The sequence below is a fragment of the Salvia splendens genome, chromosome 15 (genome assembly GCF_004379255.2).
Source record: "Salvia splendens isolate huo1 chromosome 15, SspV2, whole genome shotgun sequence".
NCBI lineage: Eukaryota > Viridiplantae > Streptophyta > Magnoliopsida > Lamiales > Lamiaceae > Salvia > Salvia splendens.
The window spans coordinates 16,582,911-16,595,998 of NC_056046.1; the positions used below are offsets into that span (position 1 = coordinate 16,582,911).

General features: G+C 38.4%; 2 protein-coding genes and 1 pseudogene across 4 annotated transcripts; 2 read left to right on the plus strand and 1 right to left on the minus strand.

Annotated features, from left to right (window-relative positions):
* Positions 1–41: 41 nt before the first annotated feature.
* Positions 42–8,213, minus strand: LOC121766336 (protein arginine N-methyltransferase 1.5-like). Of its 2 annotated transcripts, none has more exons than XM_042162603.1 (23): positions 7,953–8,213; positions 6,973–7,090; positions 6,740–6,849; positions 6,433–6,522; positions 6,238–6,303; positions 5,810–5,901; positions 5,646–5,721; positions 4,884–4,970; positions 4,222–4,297; positions 3,915–4,006; positions 3,785–3,820; positions 3,619–3,687; positions 3,165–3,233; positions 2,984–3,037; positions 2,802–2,876; positions 2,221–2,313; positions 2,028–2,131; positions 1,623–1,671; positions 1,448–1,534; positions 1,256–1,361; positions 1,071–1,158; positions 761–854; positions 42–402 (listed from the first exon to the last, which is right to left on the minus strand). In XM_042162603.1, exons 1-23 carry the CDS (start codon positions 8,088–8,090, stop codon positions 319–321), a joined length of 1,953 nt encoding a protein of 650 aa, XP_042018537.1. In that variant the 5' UTR covers positions 8,091–8,213; the 3' UTR covers positions 42–318. The 2 variants fall into 2 exon arrangements, with proteins under 2 accessions (XP_042018537.1, XP_042018536.1); XM_042162602.1 differs by having other exon boundaries at positions 3,915–4,009; positions 7,953–8,212.
* Positions 8,214–9,547: 1,334 nt separating this feature from the next.
* LOC121766356 lies at positions 9,548–9,908 on the plus strand (annotated as a pseudogene).
* LOC121766354 (serine/threonine-protein phosphatase 7 long form homolog) lies at positions 9,908–12,640 on the plus strand. Of its 2 annotated transcripts, none has more exons than XM_042162628.1 (5): positions 9,908–10,319; positions 10,768–11,624; positions 11,692–11,779; positions 11,858–12,304; positions 12,386–12,640. In XM_042162628.1, the coding sequence occupies exons 2-5, from the start codon at positions 10,831–10,833 to the stop codon at positions 12,638–12,640; spliced, it is 1,584 nt and encodes a 527-aa protein (XP_042018562.1). In that variant the 5' UTR covers positions 9,908–10,319; positions 10,768–10,830. The 2 variants fall into 2 exon arrangements, with proteins under 2 accessions (XP_042018562.1, XP_042018561.1); XM_042162627.1 differs by having other exon boundaries at positions 9,909–10,319; positions 10,763–11,624.
* The last annotated feature ends 448 nt before the right edge of the window (positions 12,641–13,088 follow it).

The following is a 13,088-nucleotide window of genomic DNA, read 5'->3' on the forward strand; positions in this document are numbered from 1 at the left end:
TTAAAAATCTATTACTCCTACGTATAAAGTACAAATAGTAATGATGTGCCAAAATAAATAGAATACATAAAAGATGGCAAAAGTATAATCTTATAAAGAATTATCCAAAACGTTTCCAACGACACAACGCATTTCTGCTGTTTTGTATAAACGGCAAATGCCAGATAACTAGAACAAGACAACAGTTACTACTAAATTTCACAATGAAGGCAATCTATACCTCTAGACACCTCTCACTAGCATACAACATCACCATCTTGCATTTGAACCCAAGCTATATCGGGAACAAACACCGTGCCCAAAACTTTGAAAATTCACCTACAGTCCGACCCAGTAAGAGCGACCATTGGTGTTGTGCAACGGCAAAGCTGATGGAGCAGTCACAGACCACTCGTACCAGACCTGTCATCATTCCAACAAAATATTATGCTAAAATCTGTTTTTAACTTAAACATTACTCTAAAGAGTTTAGATTATCAAGCAGGCAGACCTCCCATGATTTTATGTTTTTGTCAAAAATGTTATTTAAATGGATTTTCATGACAGAAAAACAAAAAAACCTCTGGGTCTGGTTCTCGCATCATTAACAATAATATTATAGATGCTCTTTTGATATTTAAACAAATTTGAAAAATGAGAAATCATGGGAGAGGTTCTTGTATCAAAGAGAAAAGTTCTCGTTTCAACGATTACTAGGTTGAAATCGATAAAACATGGATCCAGCTGCTGAAAAAACAGTTAGAGAGAGAAAATTAAATACCTTGGTGGGACCACAACAGCGCCAGAAATGAACTTCTATAGGAGTACCGGGTTTAACATATAAAGGTGCCCTTAATGGAAAAAATATTGGGAACCTGTTTACATGTAAAAGAGTTTTCAGAATAAGTTTCAAGCTTATATTTAAAACAGAGATTATGAAAAGCTCAATGAGCTGCCTCTCTCTTCCTACTAGGGGAAAGGAGGAATATTGCTTCTAATGTTAGCATCTGAAGAGAATCATAGATGGTAATGACAGAACAAACATGAATTTGCAGTTAACAAGCTTAAAAAGCATTCATTAAATTCCATACCAGCTAAACATGTTTGGGGTAGCTGTAGACGGTTCAATACCAAGATGTACATCTTTGTAAAGTGTTGCATTGAAATAACCTGCAAAACCTGTAAGAAAATAAGAGAATAGAAGTTAAATAGGTCGGTACAAGTCCAATATCCCTCACCTCCCCCCCCCCCAAAAAAAAGAAATGAAACCACATACCATGAATCAAGGTTGCGCCAGTGTCTTCGGGAATATCAAACTGAAGCTTTTTGTAGCGCTGATTGTTTGGTTTATCTGAGTGTTCCGGATGGGTGAATGTGAATACCTATTTGAGCAAATGAAGATGTGAACCACAATATCCAATTTAAGTAAATAAATCAACTGAACAAACAACCATATGCAGTAACTCACAGGTTGAGTATTTGCAAGCCTGGCGACACGGTGCAGCTTCACCACATACGGAGTTTCAAAGTGCACAAGATCTTTATGCGACTTGATCTGTACCATTGCAAACACAAACATATGTAAGCAGCTAAAAATCTAGGAAAGAACAAAAAATAGAGAATCACAATGCAGGGGGTTTTACATCATTGTAAAGCTTGCAAGCAGTCACAGGTTGGATGTAACTTGTATACCTGTCAAATCACAGAAAAATAAGCAATTGGGGGTATATATAACAAAAGGGCGCTAGTTAGATCACCCTTAGTCAATCAAAGTATACTAGCATAAGTACATGTAATTCCAGTTCCACAACTATGGCAACAAAAATCTTGTTTAAGAAAGGACACCAAGAAAAGCCCAACAGGTAAAGACTGAAATGAAATATGCACTAGCTCTTCCAAATAAACAAATAGGTCGGGTGAGTTCAGTCAACCTTGAGACAATTTTAAGTTATGTTTCTTTAACATAGATTAAACTTCATCCAGGCAGTCTGTATAACAGCCAATTTCATTAAAAAAATAGGCAGGTAGGAAAGCATTATAAAACCTACGATGATGGGATTGAAATTCCATCTTCCTTCAAAAACCTTTGGGCTCCATCAAGGCACTCAGGAGAGAGCTCATTGTCACCAAAAGATCCTAGCAACTCACTGACCTACAAGATTAAAGAATTTTAGGTGTAATGATGAAGAATATAATCACATTAGAGCCTTCATAACTGTAAGATCACAAAAAGAATAATACCAATATGTCAGCTTTCTCAGGTGCATCCCAATCACGCATGTCACTGGATATAATGGTAACAGTTTGTTCCCAACCCTCTAGCTTGACCAAACTCTGTTTCAAGTGCATAAAGGTTCTATTTGCATCAGTAACTTCGACATCAGTGTCATAAGTAGACATTAATACATTATTGGAAATCCTTTACAATAGAACATTGGATAAAGGAACTTATTGAAGTGGAAATTTCACTTCAAACTAGATATGCATTTCCTCTCGTCAATTGACAATATTTGTAAGACGTTATCTACTTATCTATGTAAGATCTCTAAAAATCAGTTACATAGTATCTTCTTTTTATCTATGTATCATGAAATTCTGTAATTGTTGGGCACATAACAACTGTGATGAAGAGGCAAGCCATAGAAGCTGGGAATCCTCCATTAATCAACCATCTATAAACTTATTGATAAACAGATATCATTGCCAATTATAAGAGCACAAGTGAAAATTATGTTCAGAGTGAACATGTCCCTATATTTGTGAGGTACAATATCAGTAGCAATATGTTACAGCATTTGGACAAGACAAAAGATACAACTTACATGAAGGGTCACTACAGCATTTGGATTCTTTTCCACAGCATATACTTTCAATTTTCGCTCTGTTTCTTCAGCTGCCTGTGATAAAGACAGAGAACAAAAATGCATATAAAGTAAGATGTCAGCAAGCATAAAATCAACCTATTCTAGATCGCACATTCAGTGGCAAAGGATCAGGAAATGACCTGCAGTGATGCTCGGACAAGAGGCCCTCGACCAGCACCCACAACCATCAACACCTACAACAAGGAGAAAAAGTATATCATCGCAAGGTCCACGGGATTGGCCAACTCATGTTGCACTAGTGAGTCGGGGTAATCTAGAGCGGCTTTGGTATGATTACTAACATAAGGAATTAGAACTTACAGTGGTTACTCTAGAAGCATCTTCATCACGAACCCGGTCAACCAATGCTTTAGCAACTGCTCTTTGGTACTGCCATGATACAATATATACCAACACTATTTAAGATGCCATAAGATCATGAGACACTGTTTGAAAATATGATCTTAATTAATAGTGACATAGACTATAAAGAGGTTCCAAATTTGTTCTTAATACAAGCCATGTAATGGTTGCAAAGTGATGCTCAATACAACATGGCCATTCTTTCAAAAGATGGAAACCAAAATACTTTGCACATATGCATGACGATGCAACAGGAAGAGCATTATGGTTTTCTGACTATTTAGAGACAATATGGTACATGAAAATGATGAGATGAAACTAAGCTTTGTTTTTTGGATGAGGAAATTGGCACATAAGATCAATACTATTAGCATGTTATGGTTGTGGAAATATTCAAAAATCAATACCATACCTGGCTATATTTAACAGTGTCCTTTTCAAATATTTCATATGTCTGGGCCTCCAAATTATCCATAAGAGGCTGCAAAAGATAGCGATTTTTTTACTTTCAGTAACAAGCTACAAAAAATTTTAAAAAATCCCTGGTAGGAGAGAACAGTGTTGATACAGCAACTCACCTGTAAGGGTGATTGTAGATAATCTCTGTATCCAAGCTGGAATGCCACATTAAGGAAGTCAAACATAATGGATGATCATAACTACTGTATAAACAACATCAGAAAGTACAACAATGCAAGGGTGCTCTACCTCAAAGCGCTCCTGTTCGGGAAGAGGGTCCATTTTTTGATAAAGGAAAGCAACATAGTCTAAGTATGCCTTCAAGGGGTGTCTCCAACCTCCTACTAAAGAATAATAAAAAACAGAAATGTAATTAAACTATTATAGTGCAAATGAACCAAATTAAAAAGACAGAAGTTTAAAACATCTTAAACAACAGGATAAGTTTATGGGCGTAGCTAATATCAGGCTCATAAGAACCTAGTTACCCAGCATGTTTTTTCCAGAATTCCATGGAAGCGGTAAGATGTAACTTAGTTCAGAATCTTTTACTCACCCTCATTTTGGGTATCAACATTTGATGCAGAAGTAGCCACAGGTATCTTGTGTACCGATTGACCGGAAATCACTACCTATAAAGCATGCACAGGAAACAAATATTCATGGATTCATCATTTCAAAAGCTTACTAGTTAATACATATATAACTAGAATAGATTTGACACGACCAGGCTGAACAGGATGAATATATGTAATCAATCTCATAAACTAGCGAATCAATTGTCCAATAGTAATATAGAATTGAGAATCTAAATATTCTGTTAGGAAATAACACACACAATCATGAAAAAGCAATAAAGAACATGATAATTGACTACCCTGATCGTCTCTACGAGACTACGTCTAGAGCCCCTGCCAAGCCAGAAGACACATTTCACTAGAGAATTTCTAGTGAAAATATGGTGCACTCTACAATTACAAATAGGTGGCTATTTATAAGCATGGAAAAAACCTAGCAAGCAGAATCTCAATGCAACTTTATTACCTCCAAGCCCATGGATTTAATTCTAATCTATATCAAACTCCACAACACAACATACTCAATATAATCAACATAACAAAAAATTGTGCATCCAGTCATCCACAATAAAGCTCAATGTGCACCAGAACAAGTTAGAAGCATAATATAAGGATAATGTAATATGATGCATAACTGTACCTGAACTGAGTGATCGAAAAATGCAGTTATTAAACTCTGGTGACGCTTTGATAGACAAGGATATCCCTTTGCATTGGTTAGAAAAGACTGCCAAGATAGCAGTTCAGTTAATGAAAAAATTCATACCAGCAAGTCATATGAAAAGATACAGCAGAATGTGTGGTCATCTATAGTGGTGAACTAGTAAAAGCTAATGCGAATGCATCAAATTGAGGAACACATTGACTGTGGTAAACAAAAAATGGACCAGTTTTAGATTCTAATGATAGATGATCCTTTTAGACTTGTACAACACTAAACGTTTTAAGTACATCAACAAATAGTCCAGTTTGTCTTTATAATCCCAAGAAGTCTATGATATATAAAGGACAGATCTAGGGGTGTGATTGTTTTCAGGGTCTTTCTATGTTTGGTATAGGATATGCTAGCAGAAAATTTCAGTTGACATCACAGAAAAGTCATTCCTGTCATGGAACATAACTTATTGACTAGTGACTACTATAGACTATAGAATTATGAATCATGACCCTTGGTACTCAATAAGTTGGAAAAAATGAAAAGGGATTTACCAGTTCAACAGATACTGGCAGTTCCTCTTTTAATGATAGTATTACATATGTTATCAAAGGAAATACCTCTATGTGCTTTTTTCAAATTTTTCAATGAATTGGCTTTCAACATATAGCCCTAGAGGCCAAAAGTATAACAACCTTCATGCAATTAAGCTATAAATGTAATACTGGGATCCAATGAGTTAATTACATTTGTATTAATTATGGCAGCCCTTACGGGCTCTCCTTTCCATCGTGCAACTGATGATGCAGAAGGTACTGACGACCTAAAAACATAATTGTAAAACCTTGTCAGGTATAACCAACATAATGGCAAACTTTAAACCAAAAAATACCAAGATCATTTAAACATACAAAATATCAAGTGCAACTGAGAGCTGGCTGTGATGTTCGCACAGAAGCCGAAAGGAATTCCACAGTTCCCATGAATCAACATCCCTTTCACCCTGCAGAGGAGAAAAGGGACAACATGAGAGTAAAGCGTATATTGGTATATTTGGCAATACTAGAAATGATTAAAAATCAAGTCTGAAGCAATGTCCGCAAAAATATACAAGTAGGAAGGTAGAAATGCTCTAATTAGATTATAACTATATTTGGCTTTTTGAAACAAGTGAACTGCAATAACAAAAATAAGGAGAATACCAAAGTTCATAATTAATGCATAAATTAATAGAAAATTGTCAATTGTCATAAGAAGTCAGTTTATGCCCATAAAAAGTACCTAACTGGAAGCCCTAGCAAATGAACATGTAAAATGGCATCAAAGAGCATCTACTCACCATGTGCTCTGGGTTCCCAGCCTCAATGCCATCCTCAGGCTTCACCATTGGAATCCTAAGCCACAACTTTAATTTGGAAATAAATAATAAGAGTAAAGGGAAATGACATCAACACAAACACAAGTAATATTCTCTAGCGCTATAACTTAAGTCAAAAAGAACATATGTAAATGTGAATAACTGTTCACAGTGTACCTGCATACCACCTAAGTTCTGTAAAATCTGATTCAAACATCTCGCATAATTAGCACAAGAAGATCCCTTAGGTGTAGGCAGAATACAAGCCTGCAAAACAAACGATACAGCTGCTAAAGCAACAAGTCTATCTGATCAATTACAAGCATTAAAATGAAGTATGGAGCATTTTGAAATAAATTGAAAAGCCTCAGGACTTCTTTTATGATGACTATGCAGGAGAGAAGAGGATATCATCATGATTTTTTGTAAGAATGGTAATCATTTTCATAGACCACATAATCAAATCCAATATATCATGATTCACCTGCAAAGATAGATGAGAAGCCCAAGCTATTTCTTGCTTCAATGTAATCTCGGAATCCTGGCGAAGTGTTTCATCTTCAGAGTCCAAGTCAATCCAGGAGCTAATTTTGCCTAGAGAGAAGAGAACATATTCAACAAAATGAAGGCAATTCATTTTCAGCTCAACCACGCAATAGCAGATATAAAAGCATACAAAAAATTAAAGTACAAGCAATACAGGAATGAAGAACAAACCAACAACATGACTGCTCCACTGTGAAGGACTTAGGACCAAGTCTGACCCAGCAAATGGCAGAGCAGATGATCTTCTAGTGTCGATGTCCACTAGGCTAGGCCTATATTTAGGATCCATCTGCATCATGGAATATGAAAATAAGAGCAGGTTCCTTGAATGGAACTTTTGGAGCTTTGTTCTACTGGTTAGCATCAAGTGTATATCAATCATGGACAATGTAATAAAACCACAGAATTATAGATTGATTAAAACAAACAATCATCATATAGCTTATTCTTTTACTTTCTGCAGACTTCGTTAAGGCTCAAAGTTAAAGTAAACACTGAATAAGGAGGATTCATTATGTTATTGTAAACATATGAAAATGAATCTAAGGGAAGGAAACAGCAGCAGCCTATTTTTAATTTATATATGTGGTATGTAGTTGGCAACCTCACGAGAAGCTACAGCTTCTCAAAAATGAGGCCATCAACATAATGATATAGGTGAGCCTACTGACCATTCACACAGACTAACAGCCATTTGGCTGATGTATGACTGGCTAATTGGCCACCGTGAACAGAGTACACACAAAAACAAGAAAACATAACTTCCTAGAAGCTCTTTTGTTTTAAGAAGATAAAATGAAACAGCCAAAAACTCAATATGATGTTGCAAGGGCTCTTGGCATCACTTATAACAACACTCTTTCAGATCAAATACATCTAAATGAGTAAATGCATGAGTGAAAGCAAGAAAAAAAATGCTCTAAATTCTTCAATATGATATTAATTTGAAAATGCACTCATAGAACTTAAACAAGACATTCGGCGATTTTCAATGCAATAACAATAAAAACACTCTAAGTGAACTGAGAGAGAGAGGTTTAAGCTTGTGAATTCAAAACTGCGAAAGCGAAGAGTAATCAACTAATTAAGCATACAGAAACCAAGGACCAGAACATAGCAACAGCAGATAAAGCAGTTAAGAATTAGCTCACGAGAGTAGCGAGGACGAAATCGAAGCCGCCATGAACGTTGTAGGAGAGGAGATTGGGCATGTCATCGTCGAACTCCGTCTCGATGCCGCAGTAGCGAGATTCACTCTTGTCGCAGGCATATCTCTCTCCGAGCGGCATTTCCTCTCTGTAGAATTGGGATTCGGAGCGTGGTGAGGCGGAAGGGCTGGGTTTAAGGAGGGTTTTTTGAGTTTGAACGTGGCTGGGTTAGGGTTTTATATCCGCTTTGTCAAGTAGTACTACTACTAGTATATGTTTCGGTCACTTCTTTTGGCGTTTCCATTTTTTTATATACTACTAATAACTATTGGAGAAGAGCATCGCAATGGCGCCCGTCCCGGAGGAATTTCGACCGGCGTGTCGGAAGTCCACGCGGGACGTCCGCCATTGTGCAAGGGAGGCACGGATACGGACATCCGCTGCGAACACCAGAGTTCGGCGGCGTTCCGCGGATATCCGTCGTGACGTCCGTGCGGACGTCCGCCATTGCATTGACTCCCACGGACGTCCGCGCGAACATCTCGATTATTGCATTAATTTTTTTATTGTGGGAAGTCCGTCGGAATGTCCTTGGGGATATCCGTCACTGTGCAGTGACATATCCGTATGACGTGGCATCCGCAGTGGGATGTCCGTATGACGTGGCAGGAGGTGTTTTTGGGATGTCCGTCGGAAAATCCGCACCACTGCTAATGGAGAAATTTCCATTGTAATTTGAATGCATACATAGAATGCTTCAGCTGAGTTATTCTAAAGGATAATACAGTAATTTTTAGTTTTTAATGTGCGAGGCTAGCATATTTTGTTAGTAAAATCGAAATGATCGTCAATACATGAAAATTAATTGGGGGTGTCAAGATCAATAGTAGTACTCCATTCTTCTAAGATATACTATGTCTATGATGATAGTAACCCTTTATAGAAATACATCAATAATAACTTATTGTGGTGATATAATCAGATTCGTTTTTAAGATAACTTTCTGATAAAACAAAATTTTGGGGATTTATAGATGGTAAAAAAAACTAAGATTGAAAGAGCATATATTATTCACATTGTATATGTTCTTTATATAGGAGTTTTAAATGAATAAATGAGTCTTCTACATTATATGACGAAGGCAATCAATAAATCACAAAAAGTATCTCACCCAAAATCCTTATAGAAGAAAATAGTTGTTTCACCACCTAAATGAGAAAATGTTTGTTGAATAATAAATGACGAGTGAATGATAATGAACTAGCCAAATGAAAGACATTTATGTCCATATATAAAAGTCGATTATATGTTTGACTTGAACAAATTACGATGAATTTCGCTACATTTAAACAAGCCAACAAAACTACTAGCGAATGTTTGAATTTATTCACAACTATCCTATGCCAATTTTTTAAATGAAATTAAATCTGACATGCCATTTGGAAAATCACAAATGCACATTGCAATTGGTGAATAGTGCTTTTATTTATAAAGAATATTGCATTATTCAATAATTGCGAATAAGATTAAGTTTCATATCTAGTTTAAAAAGTTTTTCAAACTTATAAACAAAACTATACTCCACTATAATAGTAACATTTCACTGTAATCTCTCTCACTCTCTCCAAAGATGTCTTCTGAAGAATCCATGAACACCGCGGCCGAAGAGAAGAAGCCTTCGAAGAAGGAGCTCGCTAAGCTGGAGCGCCAGCGGAAGCGTCAAGAAGCCGCCGCATCTGCCACAGCGGCGGCGGACAGCCTCTCCATTGGCGGCTAGCTACGGCGAAATCCCCCTCAACGACTTGCAATCGAAGGAGCTCTCGTCCGCGCTGTGGACTCCGGTCAAGGATTTGACCTGTGAGGTCAAGGACAAGTCCGTACTCGTTCAAGGCCACGCGCAGGCCATTCGCGCCTTGGGGAAGAAGATGGGGTTTTTTCTTCTTTTGTTCTAGACTAGAGATATAATTCCATGTTTGTACTAGACTTTTTTTTGTTCCGATTTAAGGAGAAACGCATGACCCTCATGCGTCTCCTTTTAATAAGACGCATGACGATAATGTGTCTTTCATAAAGACGCATGAAGGTCATGCGTCTCTCTTTTTTTTTCATTTTTTTTAACGACGCATGACCCTTAGGTAGAGACGCATCTCCCTCATGCGTCTCTTATTTTTTTAAAATTTTCACGGACGACGCATGAGCGTCATGCGTCTTAGGGAGAGACGCATGATGCTCATGCGTCTCTAATTCGAATTAAATCAGTCGACCGAGAGGCAGAAGGCTCATTCAAACGCGGCAGAAAGAGTATAAGGCAAATTTGGCGATTTTTCCTTGGCAAATCCGGTGAATCCGACGATTTCCCCTTGTGTTCCGGTAAGTTTCGTTCAATCCTTCAACATTCCTTCCTTATTTGTTGTTAATTTGCATAGTTTGTTTAGATTTCCCCTAATTTTTGTAAATTAGGGTTTATAACAAATTGCTCAATTTTGGCCGCTTTTTTGTTGTGTAGTTAATTGTAATGGAGTTTAGTGGTTAAATTCATTCTATTGTATAGTTATTGACATGTTTCAGATGCTTGGTGTTGTGATTTTGGTTGTTATAGGAGAATAGAGTATATGTTGAAATGCATCTTTTAATTTAACTTTCTAATTTAGTAGTTATATGTAAATTATGCCTTATAAATCATGAATTGTGTTGAATTGGAGTGAATCATTTGGTTTATGATGTGTTGTTATTTTGACGATGAATTTGAATGTATATGTTATTTGTATTGCAATTGTGAGTTTGTAATTGTTGTTTTGTGAATATGTACTTAGATTAGACGGAGACTTCAAGTTCTAGCGGACAATTATTATATGGACCCAAAGACCCGTCCGTGCTAAATATGCAGAAACATCATATTTCAAATAAACTCATGAAAGAGGGCACAACACAAGTATTTAAAGTCCGAAGGATAGAAAGTAAGACTCGGGACATCGACATTCATGAGAATGTTAGATACTGGCTTGACGCCTTTGGTTTCAAAGGCGTGATGGATTGTGGGAGGCCCATGAAGGTCGACAATGAGCTGATCATGGCTTTGATTGAGCGTTGGAGGCCGGAGACGCACATTTTCCATCTACCGATCGGTGAGGCGACGATCACCTTGGAAGATGTGCAAGCCATCTGGGGCTTGAGGGCGGATGGTCGCGTTTTCACACGGCGTGACTATCATGTCAACTTTCCAGATTGGACCAGCAAGTGCCGTGATCTGTTGGGATGGATACCAGATACTTCCACAGAGACAAAGCAAGACGGTTTGCTGATGACCGTGCTGATCAACCAGACAAGGATGCCTCTGGGTAATGACCTACCTACGTACGTATACATCCAAAAGGCACGTATCCATGCCCTAATTTTATTAGGAGGTCTCATTCTACCAGACACCACGGGGTGTAAGGTTCCATTTATGTGGTTGAATGCGCTTGGGGATCCGGAAGAGGTGAAGACTATTAGTTGGGGAAGTGCGGCATTGGCCTACCTTTATCATTATCTGTGCGAGGCTTCCATGGATAAGAGGAAAGAGTTGGGCGGGCCTATGATCCTTCTGCAGCTATGGGCGTGGGAAAGAATGCCCACATTGAGGCCTTCGTTCATAGGATCAGTTGTGCACGAGCCATATACATCATGTGGCACCAGGTATATATCTAAGTATTTATTTATTTATGCATATTGGGTAATTTTCTTACATCAATTTTATGCATAGGTGGAAAGGAACATCGCAGCTAGGAAATGCTCCTAGATACTCGGTTGAGCATTACCGTGACCAAATATCTCTGATTAGACCCAACCAGGTGAATATTATTTCGGTTTAGACTTCATTTATGAACTTATTATGGAATTAATTTGGCATTTGCATTGTTGTTTTGTAGTTTATCGGGACGACATACGCACACTGCATACTGTCTGACTACTGCAATGATGTGAATGAATGCTCTTTGTGTGAAACCTACTTGGTATGTTGGGCCTATGTCGAGGCACATGAGCCTGGACGAGTGCGGCGACAGTTCAATCGGTATCAGGATATACCTCAGTATGTAGACAGGATGCTAAGGAACGCTGATCATTTGGGCAAAAATGATCGGCGTGGTAAGAAGGGCAACAACTGGGCAAACACGCATCAGTTCTATATTGGGGAGTGGGACCTGAGGTACGAAAGGTTCCATGCTGCCGAAGACGCCGCACCGATGTCCATGAATATTCTTATGAGCCCGGGGTATATGGCGTGGTATAACAGGATTACCGTGACGTACCTGGCTCAGCCTGGGGCACGGTCCACTGCTGGGATGAACGAGTCGACTGCTTCGATGAGACTATTTGTAAGTTTGTTATATTAAACTATATGTTTTCATGTGATATAAATTGTTTCGTATTGATATTTGTATCATTTTTTTGTCTAGGTTGAGGGTTTTCAGCAGGTTTTCCATTTAACTACGGACGATGAAATGGACCCACGAGTACGCCAGATTCGAGAAATTGTTAGGAATGTCCTCGAATCTACGAACAACGCTGATGTCATGGAGTACCCCGCTTCTCAACATCAGGACGTGGTCATGCCTTACCAATCAGAAGTAGTTCCACGGCGTCGTGGAGTGCCTGGTGTTCGGACTGGGGGACACGGCTACACAAAGCAATCATTGGTGATGAAAAGTTAGCATGTCCTCTATCATTACGATGGCCTTCACAACTATGGCGTCCGCACCACTTCCTAATCTCCCACATATCATCATGGGCCATGTGTGTAACAGAAACTTCCCACCGACATTCATTCGTTTTTTCAGCTTCGGCCTCGCTGATAATAGCTGTCTCATCTTCTGTCCACCCTGCTGGATATTTGCACACGGCATGCCACCTTCTTAATTTGCTCTCAACCACCCTAAATTGCCGGTGTTGCCTCAGACTCCACATAGTAATAGCAGTCTTCACATGCAGCTTGCTATCAAATTATGTTCCCGCATTAATCCGATATGGGTGTTCTTCATCCCAGTACATGGTACTGCGTTCATTATCAACTTCAGGTACCTCAGAAGGACCACTCGGCAGTCTGCGAAAATATTTCAACCCAGTGTGAACGTATTCTGGAAGTGGTTGTTCACCTTGCAC